At 41.8% G+C, this 23,692-nt stretch overlaps 2 protein-coding genes across 4 annotated transcripts in view; both read left to right on the top strand.

Annotated features, from left to right (window-relative positions):
• Positions 1-5,486, top strand: part of LOC117442068 (verrucotoxin subunit beta-like) — a 15,560-nt gene extending 10,074 nt beyond the window's left edge. Inside the window, exons 5-6 of the mRNA XM_071202344.1 lie at positions 4,692-4,724; positions 5,467-5,486. Coding sequence (XP_071058445.1) covers positions 4,692-4,724; positions 5,467-5,486 — 53 coding nt within the window. The remainder of the gene's footprint in view (positions 1-4,691; positions 4,725-5,466) is intronic.
• Positions 3,782-23,692, top strand: part of LOC117442091 (uncharacterized) — a 21,308-nt gene continuing 1,397 nt past the window's right edge. Inside the window, exons 1-6 of one of the 3 annotated variants that reach the window (XM_034078093.2) lie at positions 3,782-3,830; positions 5,467-5,518; positions 8,840-8,941; positions 10,591-12,621; positions 15,633-15,687; positions 22,436-23,692. The exon at positions 22,436-23,692 is cut by the window's right edge and continues 1,397 nt beyond it. In XM_034078093.2, coding sequence (XP_033933984.1) covers positions 8,842-8,941; positions 10,591-12,621; positions 15,633-15,687; positions 22,436-23,692 — 3,443 coding nt within the window. In that variant the 5' untranslated portion in view covers positions 3,782-3,830; positions 5,467-5,518; positions 8,840-8,841. Of the gene's footprint in view, positions 3,831-5,466; positions 5,519-6,822; positions 6,973-8,839; positions 8,942-10,590; positions 12,622-15,632; positions 15,688-22,435 lie in introns of those variants that run through there. The other 2 variants (XM_034078094.2, XM_034078092.2) reach the window with 2 other exon arrangements.

Raw genomic sequence — 23,692 nt, 5'->3', positions numbered from 1 at the left:
GATGTCCCCCGACAAACTAAGCCTATATCAGCAAAACTAGGGGCTGAATCTAATCAGCCCTAACTATAAGCTTTATCAAAAAGTAAGATCCTTATTGGAAATGCAGATATTATTACAGGAGACTGTTGCACAACATGACCATTTTGTTAGAAGTCTACACTGAAACTTAATTTAGAGCCGGAAAAATCGCGGGATCCGTGAATCCAGGTCAATGATCGAGAGAGACCAGTAGCCTACGAGGACTCAGAGCCGTAACATATAGCAGGCAGCAGATCCAGAGATCCAGCAGACTCGTCCCCATGCACGAATCTACAGCAGACTCAGCCCCTCCTCCGGCTCGCACGGCTCCCGCGAGTCCCACGGCTCCCGCGAGTCCCACGGCTCCCTCGACGAGTCGCAGCAGACTCAGAGATTTGCGGACTCACGGCTCACTCACGGCTCACTCACGGCTCACGGCTCACTCACGGCTCACTCACGGCTCACGGCTCCCGCGAGTCCAACGACTCACGGCTCACTCACGGCTCACGGGACTCTCGCGGGAGCCGGAGGAGGGGCTGAATTTGCTGTTGATTCGTGCATGGCGACGAGTCTGCTGGATCTCTGGATACAACAACGTTGTAATGTGATTGTAGACGTTATAAAGAGAGTAAAGAGTGACGCAATTTATAGTTTTAATTGTTACGTCACATCAGGTGTAGGACTCAAAGGACTCGGGTTAATCGAGAGGGAGACTCGTCACGACCGGCTCATTACTAGGATCCGGGTTAATGACTCTAGTGGAGTCACGCATTCTGCTACATGTGCGTGTCGGCACCACGCAAACAACCCAATGTAAAGTGAACGAGGCTCCTTTGTCGTGGTGCACACACGCATTTCTACAACGTCCCGCAGTGAGCTTTTATTCTATAAAACGTGTTTAAAATCTACTTTATAGCTTGTAGTAACTCGCGGGAGGCTTCTTTTATTTTATTTGTATTCATAATAATTTTAATTTTTCGTCAGAATGTAAAAATTACATTAGTTACGAATTTGTGTTCTCAAAAAACAGTGCATTGTGGGTAATGCAACTGTGATTTTTATTAAATTAGTTATTTTTTAAGGAAGGCCAGAGCTTCAGCTGTGTCAAATAGATTGTTTCCTTCAGTTAACGTTATTTAAAAGATAATGATCATGTCCTCTGTATTGTATTACGAGCGTCCATTCCCATTGGATAACGGAGAACTTTACACCCGGAAGTAAGTATTCCCCTTACTGTCGATTGATTTTACAGTGATATCTGCACTACTCATCAACTCAAACACACCAGATTATCCTTGTTGATTACACAACATTGATTGGTTTAAATTGTGTGCAATGCTTTTGTATTTTCCCCCTTTGATTCGGATGGCAGAAGACACTACACTACCCAGAATCCTCAGCTATCGTTTGGGACTACAGCATGTGCTTAGCTCGACAATCAATCAATCAATCAATCAATCAATCAATCAATCAATCAATCAATCAATCAATCAATCAATCAATCAATGTTTATTTATATAGCCCAATATCACAAATGTTACATTTGTCTCAGTGGTCTTCACAGTGTGTTCAGAATATCAGTCAAACCCCGGCTGAAGTGGAATAGTCCATTTAGCTTAGGAACCTTCCTAAAGGAGTGAAATGACCCGGAAGTCCCTCAGTGGCAGCCATGATAAGTGCCGTTCCAATTCTCTAGAATGATGAGAATGAAAGGAAAGGAGGTTTCAAACTTCCTTTATCACCTCCTTTAGCTTAGGAACCACTGGACCTCCCTAACCGACAGGAGAGGAGAAAATGCTTCCCCACAATGCATTGCAGCCGCAGCATTTGCCGTCACTCAACAGTCGGCCGTTCACGGAAACAACCGATTATGACGGAGAAATTATATCATGAGAGTTACGGTGCTTATTAAGCTTTTTAAAACATAGGTGGTAAGTTACAAAGTGCTTTGTTCTGAACGTTCATCAGTATTATAATAAAGAGAGAAATATGAACGTTAGTTTTCACTGAAATGATCAAATAAAGTCAACATCTCAGTCTTTACTGAGCTGTGTGGGGTTTGTTCAGCTTCTAAAAGATGTTTGAATGGTGATATACACAGAGATAGATGTTAAGGACTAACGTTCATAATAAATACATCTGTATTGATTTAAGATCTTTAGTTCATACAATCATACGTATTGGGATCATTGGTATTCATGTGGACCGGAGGGAGAGGGGGACGAGCAGAAGTTTCACTTTCCTTTTTTATTTCAATTCCAGCTTTGGTCCTGAAGAATCTGTTTCTCTGTTGTCCACGTTCATAAAGCAAAGAAGCATCAGAGCACGGAGCAGAGTCTCTAGATGAGTTCACAGGAGTCCCTCGTTCTTATTGAACATCCATGTTTGTAGTCCGCTGTATAGAAAACTGTGGTTTCCATGGTTACCCCACAGCAGCAGACGCACAAAATGACGTCCGCTGGCGCATCATAAACACGTCGGATAGTGAAAGTGCATTCGGATTCTCTAAAGTACCGCAGTCTCTTCTCCTAAGTCCTTTTGAACTCTCCTATCCACTATCCCTTAACCCCGTGACGTTTCACTCAGAGGTCAAGGAATAGACGATAGGGTTAGAACTTAGGAGCTGATTTTTAAACTATCCGACTGCAGCCCCAGGCTGCAGTCGGATAGTCGGATAGTTCCTCGTCTATCCCTTGACCTCTGAGTGAAACGTCACGGGGTTAAGGGATAGTGGATAGGAGAATTCAAAAGGACTTAGGAGAAGAGACTGCGGTACTTTAGAGAATACGAATGCACTTTCACTATCCCACGTGTTTATGATGCGCCAGCGGACGTCATTTTGTGCGTCTGCTGCTGTGGGGAAACCATGGAAACCACAGTTTTCTATACAGCGGACTACAACATGGATGTTTAATAAGAACGAGGGACTCCTGTGAACTCATCTGGAGACTCTGCTCCGTGCTCTGATGCTGCTGCTTTGCTTTATGAACGTGGACAACAGAGAAACAGATTCTTCAGGACCAAAGCTGGAACTGAAATAAAAAAGGAAAGTGAAACTTCTGCTCGTCCCCCTCTCCCTCCGGTCCACATTAATACTAATGATCCCAATACGTATGATTGATGAACTAAAGATCTTAAATCAATACAGATGTATTTATTATAAACGTTGGTCCTTAACATCTATCACTGTGTATATCACCATTCAAACATCTTTTAGAAGTTGAACAAACCCCACACAGCTCAGTAAAGACTGTGAAATGTTGACTTTATTTGATCATTTCAGTGAAAACTAACGTTCATATTTCTCTCTTTATTATAATACTGATGAACATTCAAAACAAAGCACTTTGTAACTTACCACCTATGTTTTAAAATGCTTAATAAGCACCGTAACTTTCATGATATCATTTCTCCGTCATAATCGGTTGTTTCCGTGAACGGCCGACTGTTGAGTGACGGCAAATGCTGCGGCTGCAATGCATTGTGGGGCAGCATTTTCTCCTCTCCTGTCGGTTAGGGAGGTCCAGTGGTTCCTAAGCTAAAGGAGGTGATAAAGGAAGTTTGAAACCTCCTTTCCTTTCACTCTCATCATTCTAGAGAATTGGAACGGCACTTATCATGGCTGCCACTGAGGGACTTCCGGGTCATTTCACTCCTTTAGGAAGGTTCCTAAGCTAAATGGACTATTCGACTTCAGCCCCAGTCTGTTTCTGTGAAATCATGTGACCAAAGAGAGCATCCTGCCCCTCCCACTGGTATTTCAAAACGCCCCCTGCTCTCTGCTTCCTCGTCTTCAGAGAACAACGACAAAGGTAAGAACACTTTACAGCAGGAAGCATGATTTATGAGGTTTTTCACTTTTATCTCATAATTATAACGCAATATAAATCAGAATCAAAATCCCTTTATTTGTCCCACAGAGGGGATATTTACCATTGTTACAGCAAAGAGCCAAAGACAGCTTAATATCTTTATATGTCACTCAAGAGGTATGCATAACAACTATATGACAGATAAAAAACTAGACATTTCACAATTTACAAAATACACATCCAGTACCAGCAACAGTATGTAGCAGCCAGGTGGAAGTAAAACAAGTTGGTAGTATAAATTGCACAGCTATTTACGGTAAATATATGTTGTACAAAAGTATTATTGCACAATAGGAATGTTATAGTCTTTGTTGTTATATGTATGTGGGGGGGGGGGGGGGGGTCTAGCAGGGGTGGTTGTAAAGTCTGACCGCTGCAGGACAGAAGGACCTGCAGTATCTCTCCGTGAGACGCTGCAGGTGCAGCACTTTCCCAACACCTAAACAGTGTCCAGATGACTCTCCAGGACAGAGCTGGCCTTCTAAACCAGTCTGTTCAGTCTCTTCCTGTAACACAACGTATCACTGCTATTATGAGACGGAATCGCCTTTTTGCCTTGGACCTTTCTATTTGGGCTGTTTCATACTGTTGACGGGGTTTTCTTTAAATGACTATATATGTGTGTTTTAGTTTATCATTTTTAATCAGACATCTTTTAGTTCTTAGACTGATTTTCTGCTGTAACTCCGGCAGATTTAACTGAAATCTGATGGTTTTTGATAAAAACGTTTAAATATCACTTTCTCTCAATAAGTGTGATTTTAAAGTCTGTTAGTTTAAAAACATGTTTTCTATATGCAGAAAACTCATCAGGCGATCCATCCTCATGCTCCTGTAAACCAGTCACCATCGCACTCGTTTTAACATATATATAGTTGAGTTATTCCTGCATTTACGTACACATGTTCATTTTTATGTTTTAAGTATATTTAAAATTGCAGAGCAGCCTGGGTCTTAGATTTATTTGCTAAAACTACAAAACCTATCATGAACCTTTAGTCTTTGAGTTGTGTCAGTATATGGCCCAGCCCTAATCTGATCGTGGAAATGACTCAGCAGTTCCTTGGAAGCGCCCTGTGAGAAGGTCCATGCAGCGTTTACAACTCCCACTGCTTCAGTAAAGCCACAAACATTGTAAAGGACAGCTCCCACCCCGGTGTTCACCTGTTGGACCTGCTGCCCTCCAGGGGGCGCTACAGGTGCATTAAAACAAATACAAACAGACTAAAGACAGGTTCTCCCCCAGAGCAGTCACTGCACTGAACTCTGGCTCTATTACCCCTCAGTCTTCCTCCCCTGCACATTAACCCATACATGCAATATATATCATTTATACATATTCCTAGTCTTTCTACAACTGAATATAAGTCCTGCACTACTGTTATTTTATGCTGAGGGTCTATATGAATATTTGATTTGAACGTCCTTCAAAAGGAGTATCTCTTCTCTTTTCATTGTACATGTATAATGACATTAACGGCTTCTATTATATAATATTCTATTGAAATACTGATTTGAATATGTTCTTAATATGTTGTGATGTGTTCATACTGTCTCTCCTGTGTGTCCTGTTCAGGTCACCAAGACGAGGCGTAACTGAGGTGGAGGATCGCTGAGTCTCTGCTGAGGTGTTTACCGCTTTATAGGATCGGGTCACATGTGTGTCAATTAAACAGCTATTAGTGGCTGATTTTTCTTTTGACTTGTTAGAGAGTCCCGTGGATCCTAAAAGTGTATTATGGGTATTGTTTGTGATGTCAGGCTGTATTCTACGGAGCCCCCTAGGGGACATGGAGAAGAACAAATAAATTGGTTCAAAAATAAATAAATACAAATGTTTTGCGAGATCTCGCAAAACTTTTCAATTAGCTCAATGTACTTCCTGGTCAGTTCAGCAACACAATGGAGCGGTTAATTGATTTTTACTTTGAGCTTGGCCTAAAATATAAAGATACAACATCAGTGCTTGGCAATAGGCACAGGTTTCACATAAGTGAAATAAACCTCAAGAGAATACTCAGAGCGAGGGGACATGCACGTCGCAAAGCATTTGTAAAAATACAAACAACATGACTTTACAATCATAGTAAGGTAGCAAGGAGCTACAGAGTTATTTTTCAGAACAGTTCGATACGCGCCGCCATCCGAGCTAAACCCCCCACTGTAGAGCCTTGCCCACCCCAGCTGCCTCCCTAACTTTTGTGTCCCTAAAACTGTACTTGTAGAAACAAACCTACACTATGTCCACAAGCTTCTCAGGAAACTAAACAAGCAGTACATTAATTAAAAGTGAATCATTTTAAATATCCTCTTAGGCCAGATAAAACGTAGCTACGGCCCTGCATTAAACTGCGGAGCGGCGTTCACACAGACCGCGGCTCACACCGCTGCAGAGGGTTTGAGCTGTCCCAGCACCTGAGGGTGGATCAGCTTCCCCTGGGAGCATCCCCCCTTCCACTAGTTTTGTTTTTACTAAGGACGAGAGTTTGAAACTAAATATTAATAAACCGCTGCCGTTTGAATCGATAGCGTTTAACAGACGGGCGCCGTTTGGGACGTTACGTTACAAAATACTACGCAGACAGCGCTAGCTGGGAGATCGATCACTTTGCTAAACTATGCGGTACTGTTGAATCCACGTAAACTACACATCACAGCAAAGAGGCCAGATCAATGAAACCAGGATACACCATTTACCGTCGAACTGGGTCTAAACACAGCTGCCTGTGTGTGTTTGATAAATAGCCTACTTTCTGATTTTATATTTATTATTGGCTATGCTACTTATTAGCTATATGGCCCTAACGTCTAAAGTTGTAAGCATTTGTACCAGTGCTTTTCACAAGTAGACTCTTGCAGGCCAGAGTAACTGGAGTGATTCAACAAAAATAAAAAGACATATCTGAGAAGTGATCAGGACGAGTAGAAAGAGGTGAAGAGACCAGGAGGGTCAGAGCAGGAGGAAGAGGAGGAGATGAAGACATTCGTGAAGAAGAAGAAGAAGAAATGTATGTGAGGAATGCAGATGGAGTTTCAGAAAGAGGGCCAGAGGCAGGGATCAGGAGGCAGAGGAGACCACATGGTATGTTCTTATTCTCCTCACATGTTCCATCACAGCAGCTCAATCTAGCGGCTCTTAGTATTGACACATATTTATTGAGATGTGTTGCTGCACAGGTCACCTTTAGCTCTCTAAGAGATGGGTGATGTCATGTGTGTACTTAATTATAACAGTAAATAGAGTTTGAGGGTATCATGAGTACTTCCTGCTGTTTTATACTCTATGTTAGTTTGTTTGTCTGAACACCTTGTTTCTCTTGTGCTTTAAGAACACTTGTGTTAGGGCATGATTTAACAATAAATAGGTTTTATATACAGCATCAAATACCACGTACGGTCCGCTCTCCCATGCCACCCTGGCATGACCTCTTGCCCCCCCTTTGCCACCCCATGTCAAATGTTCTAGAACCGCCACTGGTCTGAGGGCTTCTTAACATTTAACAAACTATGAATGTGTCATACCCACCTAACGGGAAGAAACTCAGCTAACTGACGATACTTAGCACAGAACTCACGGTATAAATACTTGATTACTTATTGTATCTGCACAAACAAGATACCAGCTAGCAAGCAGAGAATCCTCAGATTCTATAAATATAAGTATCATCACTGTGCGATCAAAACCTGCGGCAGGGGAAGCAAACCCCGACAACGCACCACGTAGCTTTACAGAGCAAAAACGGCAAATTTGTCTTACATTTCTGTCAGAAACGGAGATTTCATATAAACTGCTATTAGAGCTACAACCCAGTTTCCGGTTTAGGGCAAACTGCGTGCTCTCAATCCTCAATGGAAATGATTAGATGGATTTTAGGAACTTCCCCTGGATTCTCTTGGCTCTAACGGTTCAAAAGAATCATCAAAACCGAACGAGTGGGGCCAGAGATATGGAAAATCCACCCAAATGACCCCAGAACAGGGTTTGTTTTCTAATCCTCTCTAAAAAGGTCAAATGTCACTTGTTTTGCATCAATCTTGATACAGGGTACTTATTATATGTTATAGTTTGGATTCCTAAAGCGGCAGTACCCATAAGGAGCTGTACACATGCCGCAGTTTTTGCGTGGCTGTGTCTTTAGTTGAAAGCCCAGTGGCGATCTGCTCCTCTGTCATCGAAAATAATATGCTCCACAGGGGCGAACTGGTCATCTGTGTGTTCTGGAGAATCACAGAACGGCCGGTCTTCAGCGGGTTGTTTGCAGCCGGCTTGGTTCGCTGACGGTCGTCACCGCCCTTTATTTAAATGTGTTTGAACTGCATCATGTGTTACGCTGACAGGCGAAAGAGGTCCACAGCTGCCTCGCAGCGAGGCTCCCCCGCCTTCCCGTTGACAGTTCACGAACGTCGGCACACTGATCAGAAGTTTTTTTTTAAATGGCACTTCATATGAAAAGGGTGGCCTGTGCTCCTTAGCAAAGGTCATTAGAGTCCTTGACAGCGGTCTGTTCTACTGGATTTACAACGTGTCACATGTTCTGATTGGAACTTTATTCAGCCTCCGTTTTGTTAATGATTGAATGCGGGCCGTACAAATGTTTTTGATTGTTATGGGCCCTGATTTGAAAACGTTGAGAACCGCTGGGCTAGAGCAAAAAAGTGTTGCAGCTTTTCAAATTGACGCACTGCGTAGTGCGCACACACTACACACTACCTTGTAATGCAACTGTTGGATGTCCCTCTCATCAAACGGACTACAGCAGAGGATAGTTTAGGTTTGCTAATTAATGGCAGCACCTGAGCGCCAACGTAGTGTGCATGCGTCTTTGAGTGTGTTTGTAGACATCGTGTGTCTCTTTGTTGAGTCAAAAGGTCTAATTGAAATCAAATGTGAGCATGGTTGGACATGATAACTAACAAGCTGTTGTCGATTATTTTCTGTTCCTTCAAAGCGATGACCTCTAAAGGCAGCGGGACGATAGAGGTGGCGGCGCTCGGACGGCCTTTCAGCCTCGGGATGTTGTACGACTGCCGCAACGACTCACTCGTCCCTGGTGAGGAAAAAACATCACCTTTAAAAACAAATGTTCTTTTTGCCAGGATCGAAACACACAGATGAAAAGTTATAAATAAGTTATTTAAGATTTGTCGTTTGTTTATAGCATGGGTTCGATCGTTGTGATGTTGGAAGAAGCAGGTTTGCACTATCTTGTTTATGTGAGGCTCAAGTTTAGATTCTGGTCAAAGATAACTCCCAGGTTCTTCATGTGTATGGTTCAACATTGAGGGCCAGGGTGTTGATTTATGTCAGAGACAAAGTTACCAGGAACACTAAGAAAGACCTCGGTTTTGTATGAATTTAAATTAAGGAAGTTAAGTGACATCCATAAAGGCAGTGATGGAGATTACGAATATTACCCATCACATTTAGCCAAACTTTAAAGTGAATCTGCGAGTCGTCAGCGTAACAGTGGTGAGAGATAGAGTGAAACTGACTGAGGTAAAGCGTATAAAGACAATGTTTTGGGGCCAAGGATTGATCCCTGTGGAACTCCACAGAGTAAAGGGGCAGATCAGGTCATTCTTTTGGAACAATTCCAAATCCTTCTAAACTTTTAAATAGGTTGCCCATATCAACTCAAACACCATGAGTCATGCTTGATTGGGATCTGAGAAATGCTTGACATTAAAGTAGAGATTATTTTTATATAAAATCAGTGTGGTGTGGGGAAACAATGGAAGGTAGCTTTTATTCCAGGATATGAGCCAATATCTTAACAAACAAAGGAGGCCATTGACAACAGATTTATCAAAAACATTGAAGAACTTGGCACCAAATCTCTTCAAATATTCAACTGAAAATCCATTTGGGCATGCACTAAAGGACAGCATTCAGATATGACATCTTGAGATAAATAATGTCCGCTTAGGTGCCCTGTTGGATGGCCTCCAGGTCTTGTTTGATTTCAGCATGGAGACCAGCACTCTAGTAGATGCCAGTTGTGACGTGAAGTGTCCATCTTGGCTTTAACTACCTGCAGGAAAGCCTTCTCATCAGGGTTCTTTTGGCCGGTGATGGATGCTGGAGAAAGTAGTGCTGTCATTATCCTTTGTTTGAAAGCAGCGCTAGCCAAACTTTACACAGTGACTGGTTGGTTGAATACTTTTAGTTTAACATGCCATCACAAAATGTTCTACAATGTGTAGGCTACTGATTGCTGTTACCTGTCACTGTAACCGCTGAACTGGAAGTTATTTGACTTTTATTGTTTGTTGGAATAAACTCAGGACGGCTAGACGAAGGTGCTCAGAATTCACAGAATTCAGAAACTCAAACATTTCCTATTACTACCATATAAATAACCCTGTATCATAGTGCCTGGTCATATCACCTTTTGGCTCAACAACTGCGGTCTGCAACACTCTGTCAGGTTCACAACAAGGATGCAGTGTAACAGTCGTGAAAATAGTCAACGACATTAAACTCATTTGTGTATTTATGTCTTGTAAGCAAGACAAGCTTTCTTTATTATCATAAATGTTCTCAGGAATTGCATCACTGAACAAATCATTCTATATTTCAGTTCCTAACAACAAGAAAGCTACAATTATTGGAAGGACGATACCTTGATTCCCCTTAAAGTTATAGTGTGTATTAACATGTACTCTGGTTCTAGCTTGATTTGTGGTTCTTCTTTTGCAGGAATCACTTTGTGGGACTGTGATGAACTTCAAAATCATATTAGAGAAAGACAGCACAAATATAATCATTTTGACATAGTTGCATCTGAATCAATTGAGGACAAATCTTCAGCCCTGAAGGTTGAAGCATCACTGAAGGCAAGTTTCTTGAGTGGACTGGTAGAGGTTGGAGGATCAGCCAACTACCTGAGCGATACTAAGACTTCCAAAAATCAGGCCAGAGTAACACTGATGTACTATGCTACCACAAAGTTCCACGAACTGTCCATGAATCAACTTGGGAGAGGCAATGTTAAGCATCCCTATGTCTTTGATCAAGGAATAGCAACACATGTAGTCACAGGTATCCTTTATGGCGCACAAGCATTCTTTGTCTTTGACCGTGAGGTGTCTGTCAACGAGAACCATCGAGATATACAGGGAAACTTGAAGGTGATGATCAAGAAAATCCCCTCCCTTTCAATAGATGGTGAAGGCTCGCTAAAAATGGAAGACAATGGAAGAAAAAACGTTGAGAAATTCTCCTGTAGATTCATTGGTGACTTTGTTGTTCAGAAACCTCCTACATCCTTTCAGGAGGCAGTAGAGGTGTACCAAAGTCTGCCAACGCTGCTGGGAGCCAACGGGGAAAACGCAGTACCAGTGAAGGTCTGGCTGTTGCCTCTGACATGTTTAGATTCCTCTGCCGCTAAACTTGTCCGGCAGATAAGTATAGGATTAGTTCAAAAATCTCAGGGTGTCCTGGAGGTTTTCAGTGACCTGGAGATGAGGTTCAACGATGCACTGAGAACCCAAACGGCACAGCAGTTCCCACAGATTGGAGAAAAACTCAAAACCTTTAAACAGATGTGCTCTGAGTTCAAACTGGAATTCCAACAAACCCTGGCAAAGAAACTGCAATCAATCCGAGGAGGAGGAGAAGAAGAAGCTGTGCTCGCAGAGATCCTGAAGAAGACATGTTCTTCTCCTTTCAACAGCAAGGACCTGAACGAGTGGATGGACTGCAAGGAGAGAGAAATCTACACCGTGATGTCTCTAACCGACATGATGACAAACACCAAGATCGTCTCATCTCAAACAGACCTGTACAAAGAAAGCTTCAAAGCAGAGCAGGCTGTGTGTTTTGTCTTCACCTCGCTGGGAAGTGATGAACCGTACCTCTCAGCTTCATCAAACTACCTTCAACAAACACCCAAACCAGACGATACTCAAGATCCACACCCTCCAGATCAATGGTACAACTCAAGAAAAGAAGGGGAAGCAATGCGGCAAAAAGCAAAGCTCTTCAGTGATTTTGCAGAGGCCAACAAGGAGAACAAGAACATCACATTTCTGACGGTGGGTTTAACAAACGAGACACAGAAAGGTTCCAGCATCTACCTTTATACAGACGGCTTTCTTGTCAACGAGAACTTTGAGCCGCCTTCAAAGCCTGCAGCCGTAACAGGAAGTGATATAAACCACAACAGTGTGACGTTGAACATTTCTCCACCCAGATTTGGAGCAGAGAACATCACCTCCTACTCTGTTGAGTACTGTGTCAGAGGAGAGGACGGCTGGAAACAAGAGACAGCATCCAGAGCTGAAGAAGTCCCAGTGAGCGGCCTGAGTCCTAACACAGAGTACAGGTTCAGATGCAGGGCAGAGACACCAGTAGGTGCCGGGCCAGCCAATGAAGTCAGTGGATCCATTCAAACCTTACCCTGCAGCCCTCCTGGAAGACTCCACATTGAATCTACCTCACGTGAGATATCAGTCAGCTGGGAGAAACCTGCTGAGCTCGGACAAGATGTCCAGGTTTTGAGCTACATCGTGGAGTACGCCAAACCAGACCAACAGGTGAAAGAGGAAGATCTCCACTGGGAGCAAATGAAGGCGGGAGCTGAGAAGGTGGTCATTTCAGGACTTCAGCCAGAGACGGAATATGCTGTCAGGGTCAGGTGTGATTGTGGAACAGCTGGAAGAAGCAAAGAAAGCATTGCTGTTAAAGTCAGCACAGCAAAACCTGCACATCTCACAGAATTCCTGAAAGGTAAAAGCAAAAGGATACATTCTGAATCTCCCTCAGTTTACAAACTGCTTCTGACAGAAGTATGCTTGCAGTGTGTGTGTGTGTGAGGCCCGGCAGTGAGTGTGAGGCCCTGCAGTGTGTGTGTGTGTGTGTGTGTGTGTGTGTCTGTCTTGTGTCCAAACCCATTGATGCAGCCTCTCAATGATCACACTACATGTGCTTTACAGCTATGAGATGTAACATCACGGTTTTAAAATGTCTGAATCAGAAAAACACGTGGAAACCACCACAAAAAACAAAAGATAAAAAAAACAAATGACAAAGTTGCAAATCGAAGTAAACATCCCCCGTGTGTCCAAACCAAGCCCACAGGTTGTGCTCCGGACTCTGAGGAAAATATTCCTAGTCGCCAAAAGGCGGTACTAACATTTCCATATCAGTCCGTGACGTCACCCGGCCCAGAAATACTGTTTCCCCATTGACTAACATGGGGAAAGAGACGTCTGTAAATCAGCAGATCATTTTTTAAAAACTAAATAAACTAGCCAGTATGAACTATGTTATAGCCCTTATTAGAATCATTAGGTTCTTAACACTGTAAAATGCACTAAAAGCTGAATCCAGATTTTCTCTCTCCCTTCATTCTACTGAGAGCGGGAGATCGGGGGTGGGGCTTAACCTGTTTAGCCCTGAGCCTGTTTTTCAGGTCTCAGGCTCGAAAATGACATTCCCAGAACAAATGACCATATCTTCCCTTCTAAAAGGGTTACATTAATAATCTTTGTTCTCAAAGTAATGATAGACCTGTGAGTTGGATGTAGAAAAGTCAGAATAAATATAGATGTTTTTTATTTTAAAAGAAATTCAGATTGAACATAGTAAAAAAACTAATAATTTGTTACTTATAGTTGAAACTACCCTTGGATGATAGGTTAGTAGACTGAAAGCTTTAGGAATCCAAAGTACAACATATAATAAGTACCCTGTATCAAGATTGATGCAAAACAAGTGACATTTGACCTTTGTAGAGAGGTTTAGCAAAAAAAACTCCACCTCTGAGGTGATTTGGGAGGAAATGGGGGTTTTACTGTTTCTCTGGAACCCATTGGTCAATTTTGGTGATTGACATCTCTTTCTGACCGTTAGAGCCAATAGAATCGAAGGGGAATCTCCCAACTCACCCACATGGTAAAACAAAAAGGTGAGGGCTTCGCATACGCAGTTTTGCACCAGAGTGAAGCTGTCTCTAACTCTGACATCTGGAAACGGAAAAACAGGTTTATTGTTTATGGATTATCAGAAATCACAGTTGGATTAACCTATGGATTAACTTCAGGATCGTTTTATCGTTTTAATGCCATTGAAGACAACTTTTGACCAGACTACGACACAGTCCAATCCAAAATACATTTGTTATTAAAAAACAAAAACATAATAACAACAAATAACTAAATAAACAAATACATAAAAGAGGTAAATGGTAATCAAGAAGAGATAAAATAACAAACTAAATAAATAAAATGTAAACACCCAGTTATGATTAAACTATTTCATCCCTGTATCTTCCAAAAATCATGTCCTTCCTTTTTTTAACCAGTTGTACGTTAGGACATCCCCTGAGCTCCTCACTCAAACTGTTCCAGAGCTTCACCCCACAAACAGAAATACAACAACCTTGCTTGGTTGTGCGCACCCTAACATTAGTGAATTTAAATAATGCCGGGAAGAAACTTAGCTAACGGATAAAAAAAGATTTTTAAACCACAAAGCTAGCGCTGAGCCTCTAAATTAGCCACGAGCAAAAAATGCTAAAGCATTACTGCACAGAAACTCACTCATAATACCCTTATTACTTATCGTAGCTACATGTCCAACCCATCGATCTGATCGTGAGATGACACAGAATTGATCGGTACCTAAATTATCACTCCATGATAAGAACTCGCAACTTTATAAACAAAAACAGACATCAAAACATGTGGCGCTAGGTAGCTAAAAACGGCAAAATGGCTCACCTGTGTCGTTGTCTGGTCAAAAGTGGTCTTCAATGGCATTAAAACGATAAAAACGCTGCTGGAGGTTAATCCATAGGTTAATCCAATGTGTCTGTGTCCCTTTGAAATGATTTCTGATAATCCATAAGCAATAAACCGACAGTTCCGTTTTCAGATGTCAGAGTGAGAGATAGGTTCACTCTGAGAGACAGCTAGAGAGAGAGAGAGTGAGAGATAGGTTCACTCTGAGAGACAGCTAGAGAGAGAGAGAGCTAGAGAGAGAGCTAGAGAGAGAGAAAGCTAGAGAGCTAGAGAGGGAGCGAGAGAGAGAGTGAGAGAGAGAGAGAGCACCTTAATCTATTTAATATAGTTGTAAACAATAAAGTAAGAAATCATTCCAATGTGTATAGGACAGTAAAAAAAAACAGTTTAAAAGGGGAGTGGTTAGTAAAATATAAATAATGAAAAGAAAGAATACTAACTCGATAACATAAGATAAGAATACACCAGTTTAAATGATTTGTTATTGGTTGTGATCATATTCTAAAGATGTTTGGATTATTGAAAAGTATACAGCTCCCTTTCATCCGAGTGTTGAGAGCTGTATCCATACATTCATCTTGTGCTCAAAGTGCACCAGATTGATGCATTTCACTTCAACAATAAAGGAGGTGAGGTCCCCCCTAGAGGAGGTTAAAATAATTAAATTAAATACATGTTATTTTAGTAAACACTGAAACTGGTCCCACAGACCCAAACAGCACACAAAGGTTAAAGGTCAGCATATAATGTTAAAATGTGCTAAATATATAAAAGTAGCTCAACTTTTTTTATTATTTTAAAGTAGCGCTCATCCTAAAAAAGGTTGGAGACCCCGCATTAGATAGATGTTCTTCCTTCCAGACACATTTCAGCTGTAACTCCAGCAGCTTAAACTGTGACATCTAATGGTTTTTGATAGAACGGTTTAAATATCACTTTCTCTCAATAAGTTATTTTAAAATCTGTTAGTTTAAGAATATGTTTTCTTTTACGCAGAAAACTCATCAGGTGATCCATCCTCATTCTCCTGCAAACCAGTCACCGTGGCAATGTGAGTAATACTAAACATTTTATCATTTTATTCTGAAAATACAATAAAATGCTGCTTTATAAAATGTTCCTTTACATGTTGATTTAAATCAATCAACTTCATTGAGGATTTAAAGTGTCTGAAAAATGCCTTAATACACAGCCTGTTGTTGCGTGGATGGGCCTGAGTTAATCTCTGGCCGGCTGTGGCTCAGTGGCTAGAGTGCTGGACTTCAAATCAGGGCGTAGCAAGTTCGAGTCCCACTGCAGTCAGCATGTCGTTGTGTCCCTGAGACTCTTCACCCAAATTGCTCCTGTGGGGATTGCCCACAGTGCTGAGTATGTAAGTCGCTTTGGATAAAAGCGTCTAACAAGTAACATATAATAATCTCTGACTATTAATCAGACCTACTGATTGATTTATCAGAAGTTATCCACCTCTGAAAGGTCTTACCCAGCGTTTTCTGCAGGCGTCTTGCCATCATTCGAAAAAATAATATTTGAGAGAAGATCGAGAGTTTTTATCACTTTCAATTACGAAAAGATAAAAAGAAAACGTTTTGAGCTTAAAAACAACGCCACATTTTTCCAATAACCATATCCCTGTCAGCCCTGGTCTGGCGGAAACACTGGTCTTACGATATGATACGATAAGAGATGATCCAAAAGATCGGAATCGGGAGAAAAAATCGGGGATCGGGAATATTTTATTTTTTTATAAAATATTTTTATTATTTTATTTAATGTTACAAAACAAAAATGAACATGTTCACGTCTTAAAGTCATCCTGAGGCCTTAGTTTTGGTTTATAATTACTAGGGCTGTCAAGTTAACGCGTTAATAACGCGTTAACGCAAAAACAAAATTAACGCCACTAATTATTTTAACGCGATTAACGCATGTGTATTTTTTTTCCTCGGCCGCCCAGTAGTTTCAGAGCGCATCGAGTTTAAAATACCATCTACAAGCTGATGCCGCTGACAGCCCCGCTCCTGCCGCCCGCTTGTGGCAGACCACACTTCCACGCTCACCGGCAGGCACCGACTGGCCATCGGGAGGACCGGGAGGGTGTGTGTGGCCCGAGCGAGCGACAGAGAGACCTTACGTGCATTGTTGTTGTTGTTAGCATCTGGTGCTAGCTAGCTGCGCTAACGGATATACGGAGCTGTTTAAATGAAAACAGAGGAGCGACATTTCGCCACAACTGCACCGAGCACTCATGATTGCAGCGTCCAGGCAGCTCCCGTTCGAGCATATGCCTTGAGTTGCACATAGCTCCAACGATCCAACACACACACACACACACACACACACACACACACACACACACACACACACACACACACACACACACACACACACACACACACACACACACACACACACACACACACACACACACACACACACACACACACACACACACACACACACACACACACACACACACACACACACACACACACACACACACACACACACACAGGTAAATTAACGGTCGCCAAAGTATAATTCGCGAGCCACGGTTTAGTGCTGATTCTCTGTCTGTTACTTTAGAGCAGGTGTGAGGAACTGAGCTGAGGTTATCTCTCTCAGTCAGGAGAGAGCACCACCTATTTGTAGAAAAGCTCTTTATATCCGTTAGCATAGCTAGCTAAACAAATGCTAACAGCAATAATCCCCGGTACCACTCTCTCCCTCCCTCAAACAAAACGTGCTCGTGCCACACACACACACACACACACACACACACACACACACACACACACACACACACACACACACACACACACACACACACACACACACACACACACACACACACACACACACACACACACACACACACACACACACACACACACACACACACACACACACACACACACACACACACACACACACACACACACACACACACACACACACACAGCCGAGCTTGAATGACACACAAAGACCCAGAAGTAGTTCCACTGTAATGTATCATATTCTTTTCAATGGCGTTATTGACTGTATGATCAGTATGACAGATGAACAGATCCACTGGGCTTTCAACTAAAGACACAGCAGCCACACAAAAACGGTGGCATTTGTACAGCTCCAAATGCATACTGCAATATTTGAAGTGCTGGAGCGGCCTTCCGGTGCTCTCCGTCAGCACTCTACACCCCTTTCAGACGAGACATATACCACGTGATGCCACGTTAGGCTTGTGTTGTGTTCAAGGAACCGGACCTTGGCCAGTTCTTCTAGACAAACAGGAAGAAATGCCGCCACAACTGAATACGTGACGTGGATCATACATATTTCAGCAATTAAACAACATTACATTTCTTTTCACACAATACGTCTCCTTGCAGTATCAACACTAATTCGGCTGACTTTTATATTTGATCCAATTGGTAGATAGGCTGCAGACATCTATCAATATGTGTGTATACCTCTAGCAATGTTAACTATGTTGAAGCACTTATTTTAACTGATATTATACACATTAATTATACTCTTATAAGATGTATGTAGATAGAATAAGAAATGTGCAGAATATGACAGTTTAATGGTGGAGGTACACACACATATTGATGCGCTGTTGAGGAACCTGCGACCTAAGTTTTTTTAAATACAGCCTATCTACCAATTGGATCAAATATAAAAGTCAGCCGAATTAGTGTTGATACTGCAAGGAGACGTATTGTGTGAAAATAAATGTAATGTTGTTTAATTGCTGAAATATTTATGATCCACGTCACGTTTTCAGTTTTGGCGGCAGTTCCTCATGTTTGTCTAGAGGTCTTCTCATCAGGGCTCTATAAATAGAGAACTACGGCAGATATGTAATATTCAATGCAGCCGAACCGTGTATTACAATGCCGTTATGTGATGACTTTCAAAGAGAAAAGCAAGAACACTCGGAATAAAGTATTATTTTATTTAAAAAAAAATTTGTTCGGATTTCACATCACATAAACAACATTCCCCAACGTGCGCCTAAACTATCCAATCACCGAGCTGAGGATCTTGCCTACGTCTGTTTCCGGTATTTGTTAATGACGATGTGCTCTGAGATGTGAGACTGGAATTGCACAGGGGAAAATAACGTATCTATGCCACAATTTTAGATGCGGATTTTGTTAAACTAATATGTTTGCGCAGTAGACCAACACTATACATTGACGGGGAAGGGGGTAGCAATAACGATAACACCATTAAACAGTTACACAAGATAACAGAAATAATATCAATAGCAGCGTCCCTAGCAACCACCTTGGTAACAATGAAAACGTTGTATGGACACAATTTCCTGAAGTAATCTTCGTAATAACTAGCAAACTAAAGATCATGTACATCCACTGCACACATAATCGGAATTGGAATGAATGGTGAAAAAAAACGTAGGGATCTTACAATTTCAGAGGCGTTTTTGTAGAAATACTACATCCTACGTTGTGGACCAACGTAGTTATTACACGTTTAGGTGTGAGACTGGGTTGTGTTTAGAGTATAGGTGAGGTCCTGTTAATTTATTCCGGTAAATTACTTTGACCTCACTAATTGACCTGACCGAAGTTACTGAGTCTATGTAAGTTTACTGCTTGGCTCAGATCCACCAAACGTCAGCAAGATCTCACCTCTATTAACTCCCCGAAGAACCAGGTTCAATGAACTGCTGTTTCTATTCAGACAACTCTTTTTAATCTGTTTAAGCGATCCCGAAGGATTTTGGTATCAGTAAATGGGGTGTGTTCCTACCTAAACGTGTGTGTGGCAGGGTGCAGTCTTACCTTTGAAGCAGGAGAGGAGAGCACAGATGTCCTTTAAGTTGTCCCAGTCCAAAAGGTGGGATCAGTTTATTTGAAGAAAAATAGGTCCAAACTAATACAGGGTTTTTACCTTCTCTCTTTACAACATTATAATCATACTAAACAAAAAATGATGCTGTGATCATGTTCAAATATGAAACTTTAATTCACAGTCTTACATTTATTACCAACATGTTTCACTTCAACTGCCCAATTCAGTTGTGACATTTAAAATCTCCCGATAGAATTTAGAGGCATTTCCTCATAAAAAGACCGGTGATAATAAAAAGCACATTCAACTTTTCATTCACGAAATCAATTCACATCGATTCCATACCTTTTTATTTTCCGTCACAGACGGCGGGTACTAACATTCAAAAACCCATACCTGTCCCACAGTTTTCGGAGGAAGTTCCTCACGGAGGCGGGTACTAATACTCACAAACGCTTCTTTCCGTCACAGATGGCGGGTACTAACATTCAAAAACCCATACCTATCCCACAGTTTTCGGAGGAAGTTCCTCACGGAGGCGGGTACTAATACTCAAAAACCCATACCTATCCCACAGTTTTCGGAGGAAGTTCCTCACGGAGGCGGGTACTAATACTCAAACGATACTCACAAACGCTTCTTCCATCAAATCATTCCATTCAGCATTCAAAGAAATTCCCTCATTCAAAGAAATTCACTCAGCATTCCAACCAAGAAATTCAAGAGATATTTACCAAGTTTGAGAGAACCTTACCGAGAGCTATTAACCCAGCTCTGAAGGACAGAGCTTACCAGGAGAGAGTATACCAGGGGTTTCCCCCTCTCTCCCCCCGAAATCCAAAAAAGCCAGTCTTTATATGCTCAAAAAACCGGATAGAAAACCCACAAACACCTCCTCTATACCCAACCAACATATTCTATTGGCTCTGGCATAAGACACACCTTCCCAAGTTTGTGTAAAACAAAACATGACTAGACATATTCTATGACTATGACATAACCACCTTTTTGAGGCCTCAATGTGTTTCTCCTTAAGTCTGGAGCCCCCCTCCCTGCTGTGAGAGGAGAGGGAAGAACCTGCCTACTCTCTTATCAGAGAGTAAGGCATAAATCATTATAGGCCTTACACTCAATCTTAACAAACCACTTTGTTTTGTTTATGCTGTAAATATAGAAAAACCTAAAATATGAAGCATTCTCATTGTGGGTTATACAAGAATATAATTGATTATATGTGATTATAACTAACTTTCGTTTTAAGTATTTACTTCATACTATGAAGCTCTCAACAGTTGGGGCATCACAACATCATAAAGTGGCCAAAATCTGATCAGCTCATTTTCAGATAGGTTTTTATATAAATGGATAGGTCCCTTTTAAGTTAAGTTTTCCCTCCTTAAAGGCGACATGTCATGCTTTTCCGGTTATCGCCCGTCCCCTTGTGTGTTATGAAGGTTTGTATGCATGTAAACGGTCTGCAGAGTCAAAACCCTCAAAGTACACCATGTAGCGAGTAAAACTCTAACACAGAAAATACCTCCCCAAAACGCCTCGTTGGAGAACATCATGATGTCATGTGGTCCCCGGAACGAAATGGACCAATCCGTGGAGCCGTTACGTTACGTCCGCGGAGCCGTTAAGTTAAGCCCCCGTTGATTGGTCCAAATTGACCAATCCACGGACTTCCTCACACACTCAGTGCAGGCAGCTCTGCTGATCTCTCCTCCCTGGCTGCAGGCTGATAACAGACAGTTGGGATCGCGGGGAAATTCTCCTCAGACCCATTCTCACAGCGTTATCAACCTTTTTCTTACTCAATATCAAGCCACACTTATTGTTTTTACTTCGGCTGTGACTTTGTGTGTGCTCAGGGTGAGTTTGGCTGTGTTTCGCTGTGTATCGCTAAACAAGGAAATCACACCTCCGCGGAGCTCAGCGCGATTCACAACGTCCCGACTGGTCCCGACCAATCGGAGCACACTGGGCTCACAGGGAGGGGGGGGGGAGAGCTGCAGCGAGCCGTTTAGTGGAGAGAGTGAATACACATACTTTACAGAGATGCTGTGAAACCAATGTGAGTTTGGAAAATTGAACAATGTAAATCTATTCTAGTAGACCTCAACCATGGAATTATGATCAGTGGAAATGGCCATGACATGGGACCTTTAAGATTATTACCTTCTGATCATTCTTCCTCAGGCCACCGGTACATTTCTACTCCTGTGTCTCACTAAAGGCTGACTTTATATTTTCCATTGGAAGCAGAAGCAAATACATGTCCATTTATACCCATATATGTGTATAAGTCATTTTATTCCTTTGTAGTCAAAGACTGGACATGTCTGGACTCGCCTCACGTTGTACAAGTACACTTTTATGAAAGTGAAAGTCAACGCATACAGTAATTTTCCATGAATGTAGAGGCCTCCTGCTTTCAGCCTGCTGTGAGAGTGAAGCTGTCTTTCTTGCTAAATAGTGACTCAAATAGTGATAAGACATAACAACCCTTAACCTTTTCAATTCCAGCCGATCAGACAGTTTGCATTTGCAAAGTATAGAGCTATGTGAAATACAGTGTAATTTACATTGTGAACTCTAAAATACTATGTTTGATTATATTTACTGCAGATTTCACTCTAAAATACAAATCTCTACATTGTATAACATTACTACATAATCACATTATTATTAGCTGTCTTTCTTGCTAAATAGTGACTCAACAACCCTTAACCTTTTCAATTTAATTCTAACATTATGACATTATTACATGTTCCAGGTAAAATAGTTTGTGGCCTTTGAGTAATTAATATTCAAATATATAATTCATAATTATAAATAAACATATTCATATATAATAATCATATCTGAAAGTTATTGGAGGATTAAGGTATAGAGACACTGAACCGCTTTTTTGTGAGGTGGTATTTTTGTAATTCTATGTTCAGTAGTTTGGAGCTAATATGTGTGCTTTTCTACAGGAACATCTCATACAAATATGATTACACCAAAAACAGAGTTGAGATCATTCCAGGATCTCCCTCTGTCTACCGGCTGATACCAAAACAAGGCAACAAAGGATCTATAAGAAGACTGACTCTCTGTGAAAGAGATCCAACAAAGATGAACAAAACTATCTTGCTTGTTGGTGAAACGGGCTCAGGAAAATCAAATCTGATCAACGCTCTGGTTAACTTCGCCATGGGGGTGAAGTATGAGGAAAATGTCTGTTTTCAGATCGTAGAGGAAGAGAAGAAGAGTCAAACAGAAAGTCAGACGCCAGACGTGATCGTGTACGAGGTCTTTGGTCTTGAAGACAGAACTCTGCCCTTCTCTCTGACCATCATCGATACTCCTGGATACGGACATACAGAAGGGATGGACAAAGATATCATCGTCAGCGAAAGATTGTTGGACTTGTTCCGCTCAACAGATGGAGTTCATGACATCGATGCAGTGTGTCTGGTGCTGAAAGCGAGTGACAATCGACCGAGTGGCCGACTGATGTACGTCTTTGATTCAGTGATGTCTCTGTTTGGAAAAGACATAGAGAAGAACATCGTTGCCCTTATCACACACTCACACTTTGTGACCCCTGAAAATGTTCTACGAGCTCTGGAAGATGCGAACATTTGCCTTGCAAAAGATGAGCAGGATCGGCCTGTTCATTTCATGTTTGACAACATGCAGCAAACAAAGAGAAATGAGAGTGCTCTAAAGTATGCATGGGAATCAACAGACGAACAAATTGGTCGATTTGCAGATTTCCTGAAAAATACCAAACCGCAGAACCTGAAAGGAACCGTTGAAGTGTTGAAGAGACGCATGAGACTGACAGCCTGCATCCACAACCTGCAGGAGAGAGTTCAGTTCATTGACCTGAAACAGAGAGAGATCCAACAGACTCAGGGAGCTCTGAAGAAACACGAACAAGACATGAAGGATAACAAGGACTTCACAATAGAAATGACAGTTAAGAAGACCAAACAGCAGATGAAAGAGATGTATGAGAAGGGTAAAAAAGGCAGTGTGAAGTCAGAGAGCCTCTTGGAAACTCTCCAGGAGAACATAGAAGATCTCCAGAAAGAAAAAGATCAGTGGCTGGAAGAGTCTTTCCAACATGTTGTGGAACTGGAGAAGATTGCCCTGAAGGTTGTTTCCCTCTCCACTCATGTCCACCTGGACTTCCTGATCGAGAAGATGAAGGAGAACGGAGACACAGAGAAGGTCAAGAAACT

This window comes from Pseudochaenichthys georgianus, unplaced genomic scaffold, assembly GCF_902827115.2.
Source record: "Pseudochaenichthys georgianus unplaced genomic scaffold, fPseGeo1.2 scaffold_267_arrow_ctg1, whole genome shotgun sequence".
Lineage (NCBI taxonomy): Eukaryota > Metazoa > Chordata > Actinopteri > Perciformes > Channichthyidae > Pseudochaenichthys > Pseudochaenichthys georgianus.
The sequence above is the reverse complement of the archived record's forward strand: the minus strand, read 5'-3'. Positions and strand labels throughout refer to the sequence as shown.